Below are 17,631 nucleotides of genomic sequence, written 5' to 3'. Positions count from 1 at the left end.
TCATCAATTCCATTTTGACAGGAAGGGGCTGGAAATAAAAGATCATGATTCATTAGGAGTGAAAGTTTTATGGGTGAGAGTTTATTCATCAGTTGTTGACTGCAGTTTTTGATGATAGATGCTCAATCCATATTAAATGGGAGGGGACAGCAACAAAAGAGTCATCAGATGATAAAGTTTATGAAATTAGTTCATTTATAATTAATTGACTGCCACTTAAGTCTAAAATATTTGATTTGGGAGGGCCTTTTTGTATTTTTAACTCAGTGACAGCGATAAAAACCCTATAATTTGCCCCATAAAGTCAAAATGGATTTGATGTTGTGTTGTCAAAGTGAGCCAATGTGCTGGAGAAATTTGATAGTATTATAGAAGTAACTATAGTTGGTGTCAAAAAAAGTAACGCCCTGATACCTCATCCAAAGCGTGGTTGTTGTCAGCTTATTTCCTCAAGTTTCCTTCCCAGTAAAATGGTCAACACTTGGTTTCCACAATGTCAATATTATGAAAGCAGACAAGTACCATTCCATGCAATGGCTTGGCTAGTCAAGGAGGATTGCTACTATTTAGGAAGAGTTCTAAAACATAAAAATGCCACAATTGATCTTGTAGTTCTACCAAAATTGATTTGATAGTCATATCACTTTTGCCACCAGTCAATACATTAGCTCCTTACTTGGACTACATTGGCCTTGACATTTCAGCTTTTGCATTAGAACCCCCAGTCAAATTTGGACTTAACATCTGTCATCAATTGCAGTCATTGAGTTGAGCAAACATTCACCTCAACCTCCCAATTGAATCACTTTGTGTGTTAGGTATTGGCGTATATCATTTTAAAGCCACAATTAGATTAGATATAAAGAGAAATTGTGCAGCAACATTCTAATCAAGTCAAGTAATGGGCAGCCATTTAACTTGACTGTGGGAGGGGGGCATTGAACCATGAACAAATTCAACTGACAAGTTTTAAACTAGTTATGCCTTTGTCAACTAGGTCCATTGTATTCAAGGGATCAACTTAGGGGTTCCAAGCCAAGACCAAGATTACATGAGAATTTCTCCACCAAAAGTTCTTAAACCTGCCACAGAAGAGGGATTTGCATCAATTGATAGCAACAGAAGTTGAACCCATTAAGCTGGGAGCAAATGAGTCAACTCTTCAAACAGATTGAATATCCACGTAGCAGTGAAAGACTTTACATAAATCAGTCAAACTCTAAAGTGAAGTTTCAAGGCTTTTTATTTACAGCTTTCAAATATCAGACTCCAGCCATCATCTGATTGTTTGGTGGAACCGGCATTCCCATGTGAATTCCCACAGTGAGCCCAACTTTCTTGTCAGCCTGCTTCTCCTGGACCTCTTTCTTGAGCTGGAAGCCCTTTTCACTATCAAAGCAGTCCATGGGTGTGAAACACAGGGGGGCTTCACCCATAAGAGCATCTAGGCGACCATGCCAGGCCTGCAGCATGGCAGCAGTGGCCTCCTGGGGCAGATGAGCTGGAGCCCAGAAAATTTGTGGCGGCAAAACTTGAAAGCCACAATAGTGCAGGATGCCGTTCTGTTCAAATGCAGAAAATTAGAATTGCTGCTCACGAGGCAAAATTGGCAATAGCAAGTATACCTGAATTGGCCAAAGTGTTACATTCATGTCTCCATTGATACCATCAGCACTGAACATTGATTCCTGAGAGCCAGTGGTGAATGACAGAACAGCTTTTTTGTCCTATTGATAGAAACAGGACTGTTAGCCAAGCAATTCGCCCCTTTAACCACATTAGATTAAAACTGAAGAAAACCAAGTAGACTGACTACAATAACTGAAATGATTTGCTGTGAGCAAATCATTAACTGAATATTTTCTAAAGAAATGTCTGAATGAAACAGTAAATTATCTCCGAGATAACTGACATTAGGTTTCCATTGAGCTTTTTTAAAATTCCCCAAAATAATCATCCCTCAAGAGTTAAGACCTCACCTTAAAGACACCCTGACTGAAGCGCTTCTCTTTGGAGTGAGCATAGCCAGGAGTAAGCACACGGTCGATCCAACCCTTCAGGATGGCAGGCAGACCGAACCAGTACATGGGGAACTGAAAACATACAAGCTGGTTTTGAAAGTCCATATACCAAAGGCAATTGATAATCAGTAAATCAGTTAAATGCCTACTTGGAAGATGATGAGATCAGCTTCTGAAAGTTTACATTGCTCCTCAGTGATGTCAGCAGACAGCTTTCCATTCTCCCACGCAGTTTTGGTCTCCTTAGGATAACTGAATGGCTCAGTCTGCTTGACTTCACCTGAAGACCAGTTGGAGATGACATTAGGAGCAAAATAGGTGTCTAACATGATGGCCAGAAACCGTGACAGGTCTAAGATAGCCTGATTTAATGATCATGTTTCAGCACCAACTAGATATCCATTAATTTTCTTGCACCAGGGTCATATGGGAGGTTCTGGAACATATCCCAGCCAACTATTGCCACCAGGGAGGGCTAAATATTCAAAACTTGAAGTAGAAGGGGCTGATATGATTTGCCTGGACATCTATGGGAGCACTTAAGAAGTAAAGCTCAACCTTTTGTCACCAAATATTTAGTTAGTTTCTTTCAGATCAGTACAAAGCCATAAAATTTTAACACATTTGGCTGCCATTGACAACACTCAACATCAATTCACCAGAACTGGAAAGATATTATACAATCACAGTTAGCCTTTCTAAATAGCAACAAAACAGGGGGCATGATTAAACGACAGCTTGGTGATTAGAAAGCGAATCATTGACATCGCTGAGCTTAAAACTGTCCAAATGGTCTTTTGAGTTTAAATTTTATGTGTATGCAAGACCTGAAAGGCAGCCAAAGTTCCATGTCGAAGGAAAAACTATTCTTCAATAGGGACTGACATTCTTAATTAAGGGGGCATTCCTGTCAGGTTTCCAATTCACCAGTAATCATACAAGTTTTAGACTTCATTTTTATTCAAAAACAGCTCATCTCCTCAATATCTAACCAAAGCTGGCTTGAAGCCTTGTCACAAGTGCTTCATAAGTGGGCTAATGCAGATGCTTGATTTGTTATTTAATATACTAAAGTTCCTGTGTGGTCAATGTCAACACAACTTATAACACACTCAATTTATGGCAGCCACTGTATTAACAGTCAATGGGGGGGAAAATAGTGTTGAATTTAAGTTGTTACCCTCACCAATTATGTCCTCAGCTGTAGCACTCGCTTTAAACTTCATGGCATAAAGGTCAGACACTTTGACAGTGTGCCCTTGGGCAGTCAAAACTTCCACAGCAACATCCTTGGCAGCAGAATTGAAAGAGCCCGGGCTCTGGTGGGCATACACGATGAGCACTTTCTTTGCTGCCGATGCTAGACAAAAGAAATAAGTTATTCCCTTCAAAATAAAGTCTTTAAACACAATTCCAGGACGCAAACTTACCCATTTCAGAAGTCAGATGCTACAAAGCTCACAGCGAGGCTGAAGAACTGCTGCAATGACTGATACTACTTGTGAAGGCTTTTTATACTAAGACTAATTGGTTCTCACAGGTGCTGGCAATCAGCTAACGACCAGCGAGAAAGGCTTTCTATATGTAGCATGTTTCTTGGAAAAATGAATATCCTTGGGCAGCATCGCAGTTGAGTTTTTTGCGTGTAGGCCTCACAGTGGGGGACCTGGGTTCTAATCCAGGTCGGTCCACCTGTGTGGAGTTTGCATGTTCTCCCCGGGCCTGTGTGGGTTTTCTCCAGGAACTCTGGTTACCTCCCACATTCCAAAGCCATGCATGGTAGGCTGATTGGACACTCTAAATTGCCCCTAGGTATGAGTGTGAGCGTGAATGGTTGTTTGTCTCCTCGTGCCCTGTGATTGGGAGGCCCCCACTTCAGGGTGTCCCCCGCCTCGTGTCCAACGTCAGTTGGGGTAGGCTCCAGCACCTCCCGTGATCCTAGTGAGGATAAAGTGGTTCAGAAAATGAGATGAGACGAATGTCATGCCCCCCTCTTTGTAGAAATCACACCCACATATCATTTTTCTATCTCTAATTGGCTGTGTTTCACAGAAATGGTGGAACTGACTTTGTTTAACTTATTGGCTGCTATTGATGGCACTAGACGCCTAATCCATTTTAGGTCGCTTCCTGTTTTGGCAAATGATTTCTGGGGAAAAAAATTGACATTTCTCAAACCTTTTGTCTCTCATCTCACCTAGGGTCGTGGGGATGCTGGAGCCTATCCCAACTGATTCCAGGCCAGAGGCAGGGGAGACAAAGGACAACCATGCACACTCACACCCATACCTAGGGGCAATTTAGAGTGTCCAATCAGCCTACCACACATGTTTTTGGAATGTGGGAGGAAACCGGAGTCCCCAGAGAAAACCCACGCAGGCCTGGGGAGAACATGCAAACTCCACAATGGTGGACCGACCTGAATTTGAACCCTGGACCCCAGAACTGTGAGGCTGACACGCTAAACACTCAGCCAAATGAATAAATGAATTAAATATATTTCAAATAATGTTTTGTCTACAATGCTGGAATTGGAACTGTTTAAAAAGCAGCTGAAACGGCTTCATCTGCATGGTTGAGCAGATTTGCACCTGCTGGAAACTTACCTGTCCTTCCTATAACTAGGTTACCCGGTGATGGGGTAGTGGTATGAGTGCCCCACTGCCAAATGTGGTTGCTGGGGTTTGATTTATGCGTAAGTGGATGGATTGAGTCAGAAAAAATCTTTTAAATCCTGTGCCAAATCACAACAGGCAATTCAACATACATTTCAATAAAAGAGTCATGTTTGTCTAGTGTGCATTTATAAATAAATATAAAGTACCCGACAATATACATCCTAGTCATTTGATTGAAGTCCTATAATCAACCTCTTAACTTTGTTTTCCTCCAAAAGTTGGAGGTCGTTCCTTCCAGTTGAATTCACACCTAATCCACCAATGAAGAAGAAAACTTCCACATAAATCTCTAATGCACCGTCAAATTAAACAACGTCATGTTTATAGCTCGTCTCACTTTGGGGCTATTTGAATATTCAGAGTGGCGGCCGAGTGGATGAGTGGTTATCACATTAGCCTCACAGTTCTGAAATTGAGGGTTTGATCCAAGGGGAGTCCGGACCTTCTTGTGAGGAGTTCGCATGTTTTCACCAGGCTTGCGTGGGTTTTCTCAAGGTACTCTGGTTTCCTCCCCAAAACATGCATGGAACACATTAAAGACTCTAAATTGCCCCTAGAAAAGAGTGTCACTGTATTTGGTTGTCTGTCTGTCTACTTGTGCCTTGCGATTGGCTGGCCACCAATTTAGGGTGTTCCCCATCTGGTGCTCATAGTTGACTGGGATTGGCTCCAGCACCCCTCGTGACCCTTGTGAGGATAAGTAGTTGGGAAAATGATTGAAATTAGTTTTTTTAATTGTATAGATCGTGCCTGGAAATTCAAGTCATTATAGCTGCACCTATTAATCATCACCTGAGCAATCCCAATCTAAATGGATTTGACCTCTATTGCTGTCAATGTTAGTGATGTCATTAATGTTACATGTTTGTGTTTCTTTTCTTGGAAATGTTCAATACAAGAACCACCAGGCCCGTGGCGTACGTTGCATCTCTTCTGCCGTGGTTTATCGCTCACAATGGAAAGAGACAAGCGCATCAAAGACAAACACGAACTGGCATGCATCTGGAAGTCCAATCCTTCACATGTGCCATCTATCCCGCGGCAGGTCTGCTTCAGATTATGGTGTAACTTTTATGTGTGGGTTCCAAGGGGGTAAGATGGGGAACCCGTCAATTCTGCGTTCTTAAAGATTTATAGAAAATATGCTGTTTATGACGCTGTGTTTTTACAACACACATACCAAGCGATCAAGTATTTTGGCCACATGGCTTTTGTTTGGCTAGTTACTTTTCACAAATAAAGAGGTGTTATGTCATACTGCACTTCCTACTGCCAAAACGGCTATGATTTAATTTTTATAAATTAACATTGGTCAAGGCGGCCTGGTGGGCAAGTAGTTAGCGGACCGCAGTTGTGGGTTTGAGGTTTTGATCCCAGGTTGGACCTTATTGTGTGGAGTTTGCATTTTCTCCCTGGGTTTGCATGGGTTTTCTGCGGGTAATCAGGTTTCATCCTGCATCCCAAAAACATGCAGGGTAGGCTGGTTGAACACTCTAAATTGCCCCTGGGTATGAGTGTGAGCGTGAATGGTGGTCCGTCTCCTTGTGCATCACGATTGGCTGGGCACCAATTTAGGGCTTCCCCTGTCTGGTACCCGTAGTTAGCAGGAGTGGAGTCCAGCACCCTCATGACCCTTGTGAGAATAAGCATTTCAGAAAATGAATGAATGAACATTGGTCACCCTAAATTGCCATATGCGTACCTGTGAATGGTTGTCCATCTCCTTGTGCCCTGCGATTGGCTGGCCACCCATTCAGGGTGTCCCCCGTCTGGTGACCATTGTGGGTTGGGATAGGCCCCAGGATTCTGCGCCTACCGCATAAGCGGTAAAGAAATGGAAAAAAAAAAACATTGGCTGTTATTGACTGTTCAATCGTTGTCAGCCCTCTTATTCAAAAGGTTATGGACGTCTATCCCAGTCAATGGCCCTGAAAAATTGCCATTCAATTCAACCATCCCAGAGTAAATAGACTTGACATCTTTCACTATCAATAGCAATGGATGAGCATCAAGCTCCGCTTCTGGTTTAAGACAAAATGTTTGCTCTACTGACATCTCGTGGCTATTTTAATACATACAAGCCAACTGTTTTTGTTTATTAGTAGTGTGCTGCATAAACGATTATTTTTTTGTAATTCCATCAGTGGCGGGCGGTGCATTTTCTGGTAGCGCCTTCAACGTATCAATCCTACCCTCAAAAACTATTTTATGGCTATAAAACCTCTACTGCAGCTACAGCTGCAACACATAAAAAATAATCAATAAATTAATGCACAAAAATGGAGTAAAATCCCCTTCTAGCAGCAATTCATGATTAAATACAAATACTGGAGCTTTTCAGACATTAAAAGCAGGCCAGGGGGTGATTTTCGTGTTGATGATTACACTAAAGAGTTGGATTGAAGAAACAACAACATCTCACTGTTCTGATTATTTCCCCCTGTGTGTCAAGATCAAATGCAGGGTGTAACAGTAGTAGTAGTAATAGTTGTTGTTGTAGACATGACACTGACATAAAGACAGACAACCAGTCGCACTCACAATCACAACGTCACCAAGTGGGAATTGATCCCAGGTTGCCAAAGTCGGGCCACTACTTTCCACGCCTGCTTTTCACAGCCTCTCACATTTGTTGTTGAAGCACTAAAGAGCACCTTTCACTTGGAAGTCAAGCTGAGGATTGACTTTGGATGTCGCTGATGAAACATGAGCGAGTGGTGTTTACAATTCACTGAAAACTTGGAGAGATTTTGGCTGCCTGAAACCTCCCAGGATGATGAAAATACAACATCTTGTTGAACTATTTGGACATTTTGACATTGGCTTAGTTCATGTGCAGTCCTTCTACTAATGTCCTTTAATTAGCAGTTGCTGTTTGTGTGCTTTAAAGCTACGTATGTTTAGCCAATCTATATACATCCACAAAAGTCTAAACATGTGAGTCATTTGGTAGCAACACTTATCATGTAGGCCCCTTACATCACTATGTATAATAAGACCCTGTCAAATTCATGGAAAAAGACAACGACACTGGGGAAATGTTTACACTAAATAAATAACAAATTGCTGTAAAATTATTATGTCTTGAGTGTTGTTTTTACAGCAATTTATGTGAAAAACTATTGATAATACATCAAAGGGGTTGAAAAAAATCATTATTTATTATGTTCATTTATTTTCCGTACAACTGGACTTGTTTGAGTTTTCTCTGGGTACTCCGGTTTCCTCCCAGATCCCCAAAACATGCTTGGGAGGATGGTTGAACACTGTAAATTGAACACTTTAGGATTTTGGTGTTTATTTTTTCTATTTAATGTATTTTTTCGGGTTAGGGAATCAGGGAGTTAGGGGTTAGGGTTGGCTAAAGATTGCCTTCTTGTTTCCTCTTGAAACGGATGGAATTACAAAAAATCATCGTTTATACAGCACAAATAACTAATAAACAAAAACAGTTGGCTTGTAAGTATTAAAATAGCCACGAGATGTCAATAGAGCAAACATTTTGTCTTAAACCAGAAGCGGAGCATGATGCTCATCCATTACTATTGATAGTGAAAGATGTCAAGTCTATTTACTCTGGGATGGTTGAATTGAAAGGCAATTTTTCAGGGCCATTGACTGGGATAGACGTCCATAACCTTTTGAATAAGAGGGCTGACAACGATTGAACAGTCAATAACACCCAATGTTTTTTTTCCCATTTCTTTAGGGTGACCAATGTTCATTCGTTCATTTTCTGAAATGCTTATTCTCACAAGGGTCATGGGGGTGCTGGACTCCACTCCTGCTAACTACGGGCACCAGACAGGGGAAGCCCTAAATTAGTGGCGAGCCAATCGTAGGGCACAAGGAGACAGACTTCCATTCATGCTCACACTCATACCCAGGGGCAATTTAGAGTGTTCAACCAGCCTACCCTGCATGTTTTTGGGATGCAGGATGAAACCTGATTACCCGCAGAAAACCCATGCAAACCCAGGGAGAAAATGCAAACTCCACACAATGAGGTCCGACCTGGGATCAAAACCTCACCCACAACTGCGGTCCGCTAACTACTCGCCCACCAGGCTGCCTTGACCAATGTTAATTTATAAAATTAAATCATAGCCGTTTTGGCAGTAGGACAGTTGCTGATGTCCATCGTTAGTTTCAGATTTGTGAGTGGTAATATTACAGTCACTGCAGTTTGGGTATTGTAAAAATCAGGTCCCTTTTTCAACATTTCTCGTTTGTCTGCGTTCATAAAATGAGGTAATTCATTATTTTGGTTATTTCTTTTTAAATAGCTTTTCAAGTTGCAACAGATCACCTTCCGGGGACTCTTTCTTTTAGTGCAGTATGACATAACACCTCTTTATTTGTGAAAACCCACAAGTGACTAGCCAAACAAAAGCCATGCGGCCAAAACACTTGATCGCTTGGTATGTGTGTTGTAAAAACACAGCGTCATAAACAGCATATTTTCTATAAATCTTTAAGAACGCAGAATTGACGGGTTCCCCATCTTACCCCCTTGGAACCCACACATAAAAGTTACACCATAATCTGAAGCAGACCTGCCGCAGGATAGATGGCACATGTGAAGGATTGGACTTCCAGATGTGTGCCAGTTCGTGTTTGTCTTTGATGCGCTTGTCTCTTTCCATTGTGAGCGATAAACCACGGCAGAAAAGATGCAACGTTCGCCACGGGCCTGGTGGTTCTTGTATTGAACATTTCCAAGAAAAGACACACAAACATGTAACATTAATGACATCGCTAACATTGACAGCAATAGATGTCAAATCCATTTAGACTGGGATTGCTCAGGTGATGATTAATAGGTGCAGTTATAAAGACTATTGATTTTCCTGGCATGATCTATACCACGTGTCAAAGTGGCGGCCTTTAATTCATTTATTTATTTGGCTGAGTGTTTAGCGTGTCAGCCTCACAGTTCTGGGGTCCAGGGTTCAAATTCAGGTCGGTCCACCATTGTGGAGTTCGCATGTTCTCCCCAGGCCTGCGTGGGTTTTCTCTGGGGACTCCGGTTTCCTCCCACATTCCAAAAAATTGCATGGTAGGCTGATTGGACACTCTAAATTGCCCCTAGGTATGGGTGTGAGTGTGCATGGTTGTCCTTTGTCTCCCCTGCCTCAGGCCTGGAATCAGTTGGGTTAGGCTCCAGCATCCCTGCGACCCTAGGTGAGATGAGAGACAAAAAGTTTGAGAAATGTCAATTTTTTTCCCCAGAAATCATTTGCCAAAACAGGAAGTGACCTAAAATGGATTAGGCGTCTAGCGCCGTCAATGGCAGCCAATAAGTTAAACAAAGTCAGTTCCACCAATTCTGTGAAACACAGCCAATTAGAGATAGAATAATGATATGTGGGTGTGATTTCTACAAAGAGGGGGGCATGATATTCATCTCATCTCATTTTCTGAACTGCTTTATCCTCACTAGGGTCACGGGAGTTGCTGGAGCCTACCCCAGCTGACGTTGGGCACGAGGCGGGGGACACCCTGAAGTGGGGGCCTCCCAATCACAGGGCATGAGGAGACAAACAACCATTCATGCTCACACTCATACCTAGGGGCAATTTAGAGTGTCCAATCAGACTACCATGCATGGCTTTGGAATGTGGGAGGTAATCAGAGTTCCTGGAGAAAACCCACGCAGGCCCGGGGAGAACAAGCAAGCTCCACACAGGTGGACCGACCTGGATTAGAACCCAGGTCCCCCACTGTGAGGCCGACACGCAAAAAAGTCAGCCGCGATGCTGCCCCAGGATATTCATATTTCCAAGAAACATGCTACATGTAGAAAGCCTTTTTCGCTGGTCGTTAGCTGATTGCCAGCACCTGTGAGAACCAATTAGTCTTAGTATAAAAAGCCTTCACAAGCAGTATCAGTCAGTGCAGCAGTTCTTCAGCCTTGCTGTGTGCTTTGTAGCATCTGACTTCAGAAATGGGTAAGTTTGCTTCCTAGAACTGGTTTTAAAGACTTTGTATAGAAAGCAGTAATTTATTTCTTTTCGTCTAGCATCCGCAGCAAAGAAAGTGCTCATCGTGTATGCCCACCAGAGCCCGGGCTCTTTCAATTCTGCTGCCAAGGATGTTGCTGTGGAAGTTTTGACTGCCCAAGGGCACACTGTCAAAGTGTCTGACCTTTATGTTATGAAGTTTAAAGCGAGTGCTACAGCTGAGGACATAATGGGTGAGGGTAATAACTTAACTTCAGCACAATTTTCTTTAATTCATTGACTGTTAATGCAGTGGCTGTCATAAATTGAGTCATGTTGGACACTTCTACTTTGCTCCTAATGTCATCTCCAATTGGTCTTCAGGTGAAGTCAAGCAGACTGAGCCATTCAGTTATCCTAAGGAGACCAAAACTGCGTGGGAGAATGGAAAACTGTCTGCTGACATCACTGAAGAGCAATGTAAACTTTCAGAAGCTGATCTCATCATCTTCCAAGTAGGCATCTAACCCATTTACTGGCCATCATTTGCCTTTGGTATATGGACTTGCAAAACCAATTTGAATGTTTTCAGTTCCCCATGTACTGGTTCGGTCTGCCTGCCATCCTGAAGGGCTGGATTGACCGTGTGCTTACTCCTGGCTATGCTCACTCCAAAGAGAAGCGCTTCAGTCAGGGTGTCTTTAAGGTGAGGTCTTAACTCTTTGGAGGGATGATTATTTTGGGGAATTTTAAGTTTTAAAAAAGCTCAACTGGAAACATAATGCTTGTCAGTTAGTCTCGGAGATAATTTACTGTTGCATTCAAACATTTCTTTAGAAAATAATCAGTTTATGATTTGCTCACGGCAAATCATATCAGCTGTTGTAGTCAAAGTCTACTTGGGTTTCTTCAGACAATTTAACATGGCTGAAGAGTCAAATGGTTTGGCTAACAGTCCTGTTTCTATCAATAGGACAAAAAAGCTCTTCTGTCGTTTACCACTGGCTCTCAGGAATCAATGTTCAGTGCTGATGGTATCAATGGAGACATGAATGTAACACTTGGCCAATTCAGGTATACTTGCTATTGCCAATTTTGCCTCGTGAGCAGCAATTCTAATTTTCTCCATTTGAACAGAACGGCATCCTGCACTATTGTGGCTTTCAAGTTTTGCCGCCACAAATTTTCTGGGCTCCAGCTTGTCTGCCCCAGGAGGCCACTGCTGCCATGTTGCAGGCCTGGCGTGGTCGCCTAGATGCTCTTATGGGTGATGCCCCCCTGTGTTTCACACCCATGGACTGCTTTGATGTTGAGAAGGGCTTCCAGCTCAAGAAAGAGGTCCAGGAGAAGCAGGCTGACAAGAAAATTGGGCTCGCAGTGGGAATTCACATGGGAATGCCGGTTCCACCAAACAATCAGATGATGGCTGGAGTCTGATATTTGAAAGCTGTAAATAAAAAGCCTTGAAACTTCACTTAAGACTTGGACTGATTTATGTAAAGTATTTCACTGGATATTCAATGTTTGAAGAGTTAAATCATTTGCTTCCAGCTTAATGGGTTTGACTTCTGTTGCTATCAATTGATGAAAATCCCTCTTCCGTGGCAGGTTTAAGAACTTTTTTTTGTGTAGAAATTCTCATGTAATCTTGGTCTGAGCTTGGAACTCATAGGTTTATCCCTTGACTACAATTGACCTATTTGACAAAGGCATAACTAGTTTAAAATGTCTGTTCATGGTTCAATGCTCTCCTCCCACAGTAAATTTAAATGGCTGCCTACTACTTGGATTGATTAGAATGTTGTTGCACAATTTATCTTTAATTCTAATATAATTGTGGCTTTAAGTGAGATACTCGATACCTAACGCAAGTACGAGTCGTATGGTGTTTGTAAGGTTTTTTGGGGGTTTGTAAGGGGAACCATAATCATTTATAAGGGCAGTAATCGGCAGAGGTTGACAGGTATGTTGTAATCAGTGCCCGGATCTGAGCAAAGAGCTGCGAAAAGCCTAGAATTCAAAGTGAAAATAGCAACAAATTAACAAAACACTACTATAACTACAACTATTAAAACTGAACAACTATACTGTAACTGCCGGAAACACCACAACCATTACCAAACCATTATCATCACCAACATTACCATCACGTGAATGGATACCTCTCATAACACCATCACCACCACCAGCATCATCATCACAATCATAACCATTATCACTACCAACATTCATCAAAATCATCACATTGCTCACTAGTTATCGTAAATAAAATTTAATCACTAAAAGAAAGGTATTGTTATCCAGAATTGAAGAGCGAAACAAATCCTTTCCGTGGACAAGGTGAACATGTGCTCGGGTTGACGGGTTGCGAGATTGTGACGAGTCGCTCAGTAGCGTCAGTGTGGTTAGTATCAGTGACGCGTTCAAAACGTGTAACAAAAACTAGCTTAATAGAAAACGGGTTGGACCGTTGGAGTGACTGCTATAATCATATTTTGCATGTATTTAATGGCAGATATTTGTTCTTTGATTTTATTATTCTTATAATCTATTTAAACATTTTTTAGCAGATGACTTCACGCCCCCCTTGAATTGTCTTTACGCCTCCCTAGGGGGGCGCGCCCCCCAGTTTGGGAACCACTGTGCTAGGGCCTACCCCAGCTGATGTTGGACACGAGGCGGGGGACACCCTGAAGTGGGGGCCTCCCAATCACAGGGCATGAGAGACAAACAACCATTCATGCTCACACTCATAACTAGGGGCAATATAGAGTGTCCAATCAGCCTACCATGCATGGCTTTGGAATGTGGGAGGTAACCAGAGTTCCTGGAGAAAACCCACGCAGGTGGACCGACCTGGATTAGAACCCAGGTACCCCACTGTGAGGCCGACACGCAAAAAAACTCAGCCGCCATGCTGCCCAAGTATATTCCATAAAACCTTACAAACACCGTACGAGTCGTACGGTGTTTGTAAGGTTTTTGGGGGGGTTTGTAAGGGGAATCATAATCATTTATAAGGGCAGTTATCGGCAGAGGTTGACAGGTATGATATTCATTTTTCCAAGAAACATGCTACATGTAGAAAGCCTTTCTCGCTAGTCGTTAGCTGATTGCCAGCACCTGTGAGAACCAATTAGTCTGAGTATAAAAAGCCTTCACAAGCAGTATAAGTCACAGCAGCAGTTCTTCAGCCTCGCTGTGTGTGAGCCTTGTAGCATCTGACTTCAGACATGGGTAAGTTTGCTACCTGGAATTGTGTTTAAAGACTTTATATAGAAAGCAATAACTTATTTCTTTTTGTCTAGCATCGGCAGCAAAGAAAGTGTTCATCGTGTATGCCCACCAGAGTCCGGGCTCTTTCAATTCTGCTGCCAAGGATGTCGCTGTGGAAGTTTTGACTGCTCAAGGCCACACTGTCAAAGTGTCTGACCTATATGCCATGAAGTTTAAAGCAAGTGCTACGGCTGAAGACATCATTGGTGAGGGTAACAACTTGAATTCAACGCAAAAAATTTTTTTGCCCCCTCATTTAATTCATTGGCTGTTATGCAGTGGCTGCCATAAATTGAGTGTGAACCATATTTCTTCTTGAGTTGTGTTGACATTGACCACACAGGAACTTTAGTATATTAAATAACAAATCAAGCATCTGCATTGGCCCACTTATGAAGCACTTGTGACAAGGCTTCAAGCCAGCTTTATTAGATATTGAGGAGACGATCTGTTTTCGAAGAAAAATAAGTATAAAACTCGCATGGATACTGGTGAAATGGAAACCTGATAGGTATGCCCCCTTAGGAATGTCAGTCTCTATTGAAGAGTTATGTTTTTCCACCAAAGGGAAATTTGGCTGCCCTCAAGTCTTGAATACATGTACATTTTAAACTATTGAGAGGCTCAAAGGAGCATTTGGGCAGTTTTAAGCTCAGCAATGTCAATGATCCATTTGCTAATCAATAAGCTGTCGCTTAATCATGCCCCCCTTGTTTTGTTGCTATTTAGGAAGGCTAACTGTGATTGTATAATATCTTTCCAGTTCTGATGAATTGATGTTGAGTTGTCAATGGCAGCCAAATTGGTTAAAATTTTTATGGATTGATACTTGTAATGATATGGAAAAACTAACTCAAAAAATTGGTGACAAAAGGTTGAGCTTTACTTTTAAGTGCTCCCATGGATGTGCAGGCAAATCATATCAGCCCCTTCTACTTCAAGTTTTGAATATTTAGCCCTCCCTGGTGGCAATAGTTGGCTGGGATATGTTCCAGAACCTCCCATTTGACCCTGGCGCAAGAAAATGAATGGATATCTAGTTGGTGCTGAAACATGATTATTAAATCAGGCTATCTTAGACCTGTCACGGTTTCTGGCCATCATGTTGGACACTTCTATTTTGCTCCTAATGTCATCTCCAACTGGTCTTCAGGTGAAGTCAAGCAGACTGAGCCATTCAGTTATCCTAAGGAGACCAAAACTGCGTGGGAGAATGGAAAACTGTCTGCTGACATCACTGAGGAGCAATGTAAACTTTCGGAAGCTGATCTCATCATCTTCCAAGTAGGCATTTAACTCCTTTACTAGCCATCAATTGCCTTTATGGGCACTGGTATATGGACTTGCAAAACCAGTTCGTATGTTTTCAGTTCCCCATGTACTGGTTCGGGCTGCCTGCCATCCTGAAGGGTTGGATCGACCGTGTGCTTACTCCTGGCTATGCTCACTCCAAAGAGAAGCACTTCAGTCAGGGTGTCTTTAAGGTGAGGTCTTAACTCTTTCAAGGGATGACTATTTTGGGGAATTCTAATTTTAAAAAAGCTCAACTGGAAACCTAATGTTGTCAGTTATCTCGGAGATAATTTACTGTTCCATTCAGACATTTCTTTAGAAAATATTCAGTTAATGATTTGCTCACAGCAAATCATATCAGTTATTGTAGTCAAGCTCTACTTGGTTTTCTTCAGTTTTAATCTAATGTGGTTAAAGGGGCAAATTGTTTGGCTAACAGTCCTGTTTCTATCAATAGGACAAAAAAGCTGTTCTGTCATTCACCACTGGCTCTCAGGAATCAATGTTCAGTGCTGATGGTATCAATGGAGACATGAATGTAACACTTTGGCCAATTCAGGTATACTTGCTATTGCCAATTTTGCCTCGTGAGCAGCAATTCTAATTTTCTGCATTTGAACAGAATGGCATCCTGCACTATTGTGGCTTTCAAGTTTTGCCGCCACAAATTTTCTGGGCTCCAGCTCGTCTGCCCCAGGAGGGCAGTGCTGCCATGTTGCAGGCCTGGCGTCATCGCCTAGATGCACTTATGGGGGAAGCCCCCCTGTGTTTCACACCCATGGACTGCTTTGATAGTGAGAAGGGCTTCCAGCTCAAGAAAGAGGTCCAGGAGAAGCAGGCTGACAAGAAAGTTGGGCTCACAGTGGGAATTCACATGGGAATGCCGGTTCCACCAAACAATCAGATGATTGCTGGAGTCTGATATTTGAAAGTTGTAAATAAAAAGCCTTGCAACGTCACTTTAGAGTTTGACTGATTTATGTAAAGTCTTTCACTGCTACGTGGATATTCAATCTGTTTGAAGAGTTAACTCATTTGCTCCCAGCTTAATGGGTTCAACTTCTGTTGCTATCAATTGATGCAAATCCCTCTTCTGTGGCAGGTTTAAGAACTTTTGGTGTAGAAATTCTCATGTAATCTGGGTCTTGGCTTGGAACTCCGCCTCCTGCCCGAAGTCAGCTGGGATAGGCTCCAGCACCCTATACCAACAATAACTGGTTCAATGAATTATTATTTAATGTACTTTTAAAAAAATACCTTTTTTTTTTAAAATAAATGACACCATTTTAGGAAAGTATCCAAGATAGATTGGTATCATTTTACTCTATTTTTGGTCATTCAAATTATTTAATAATTTTTTTATTTTTCAATAACTAAGTGAATTTCAAAATTAATCAAATGTTGCTTCCAACATAGTGACAACAAAGATTTAAATGAATAAAAAAATAAAACATCTGCACATTAAGTGATTATCATGTAATTCACAGGGAAAGTTTATAGTTCTTGTTATTTTCAGTGTTTGCTATAAAGAAATGCAATCTCAAATAAATGTATGTTATGGAAAAATAGTTTATTTTATTTTATATATTTCCTTAATGGAAATTTGATGTTACCAAAAGTCATAATAGTTGTATAGATTCACATAATCCTCCCAGTCCTAGTGGATTAGATGTCTCTTGCTGTTAACGGCATCCAGTGAGTTAATCATCCAACACATGAATGTCCTTCATAACCCCCATTCCATTTATGACCAGCGTGCACCCCCTTCACCACCATCATCCTCCTTTGTGTACAGCGCAGAAAGCGTGTAATACTACTCCAACCACAACGGATGCGATGTCCCTTACCCCCAAGCCACATCACATCATACAGCAGAGAGACACATCATAAAGGCAGGCACACGAAGAGGAGCGCAGAATACCCATGACTAAGAACCGAGGTCAATAGCGGGGTCACATACACCGCCTTTTTTTAGACAAAACTCACAGAATCTATATCCCAAAAGAAGTTGTTTTTTTTCTGTCTAGCTTGTTTTTACAAGCTTATTAGTATGCATGTACATCTTTCTTTGTCTCTACAGAGATTGATTGCAGTCATCTGGAGAAACACCTGCCCCTCTGTAGGGAAAACCCACCCCTATTAAACTCATTCATCTTCCTCGCAAGGGTTTGGGGGTTGTCGGAGCCTATCCCAGTGTACTTTGGGTGAAAGGCTTACTACATCCTAGACTGGTCTCTAGTCAGCCGTAGGGCACACAGAGAGATGCCCAATGATACAGATCTCCAAGTGGGAATCGATCACACGCTTGCCCGCACCAAAGTCAAGGGAGTGAACCCCTACACCAAGGGTGTCAGGGTTCGCGGGCCGCTTTAACGTCAACTTGATTTCATGTGGGCCGGAACATTTTAGATATAATATTTA

General features: G+C 42.0%; 2 protein-coding genes and 1 pseudogene across 4 annotated transcripts; 2 read left to right on the top strand and 1 right to left on the bottom strand.

Moving 5' to 3' along the window:
• Positions 1 to 1,225: 1,225 nt before the first annotated feature.
• Positions 1,226 to 3,616, bottom strand: LOC144087226 (NAD(P)H dehydrogenase [quinone] 1-like). The gene is made up of 6 exons (XM_077617594.1): positions 3,452 to 3,616; positions 3,208 to 3,381; positions 2,171 to 2,301; positions 1,980 to 2,093; positions 1,626 to 1,727; positions 1,226 to 1,562 (listed from the first exon to the last, which is right to left on the bottom strand). Exons 1-6 carry the CDS (start codon positions 3,453 to 3,455, stop codon positions 1,263 to 1,265), a joined length of 825 nt encoding a protein of 274 aa, XP_077473720.1. The 5' UTR covers positions 3,456 to 3,616; the 3' UTR covers positions 1,226 to 1,262.
• A 6,909-nt stretch (positions 3,617 to 10,525) lies between these two features.
• LOC144087260 (NAD(P)H dehydrogenase [quinone] 1-like) lies at positions 10,526 to 12,115 on the top strand (annotated as a pseudogene). Its single transcript, XR_013304678.1, has 6 exons — positions 10,526 to 10,650; positions 10,722 to 10,895; positions 11,026 to 11,156; positions 11,234 to 11,347; positions 11,615 to 11,715; positions 11,779 to 12,115. The product of XR_013304678.1 is annotated as an NAD(P)H dehydrogenase [quinone] 1-like (transcript).
• Positions 12,116 to 13,766: 1,651 nt separating this feature from the next.
• Positions 13,767 to 16,169, top strand: LOC144087258 (NAD(P)H dehydrogenase [quinone] 1-like). Of its 2 annotated transcripts, XM_077617668.1 has the most exons (6): positions 13,767 to 13,878; positions 13,950 to 14,123; positions 15,071 to 15,201; positions 15,288 to 15,401; positions 15,668 to 15,769; positions 15,833 to 16,169. In XM_077617668.1, the coding sequence occupies exons 1-6, from the start codon at positions 13,875 to 13,877 to the stop codon at positions 16,130 to 16,132; spliced, it is 825 nt and encodes a 274-aa protein (XP_077473794.1). In that variant the 5' UTR covers positions 13,767 to 13,874; the 3' UTR covers positions 16,133 to 16,169. The 2 variants fall into 2 exon arrangements, with proteins under 2 accessions (XP_077473794.1, XP_077473796.1); XM_077617670.1 differs by lacking the exon at positions 15,668 to 15,769.
• Positions 16,170 to 17,631: the final 1,462 nt, after the last annotated feature.

The sequence above is a fragment of the Stigmatopora argus genome, chromosome 13, assembly GCF_051989625.1.
Source record: "Stigmatopora argus isolate UIUO_Sarg chromosome 13, RoL_Sarg_1.0, whole genome shotgun sequence".
Lineage (NCBI taxonomy): Eukaryota > Metazoa > Chordata > Actinopteri > Syngnathiformes > Syngnathidae > Stigmatopora > Stigmatopora argus.
The sequence above is the reverse complement of the archived record's forward strand: the minus strand, read 5'-3'. Positions and strand labels throughout refer to the sequence as shown.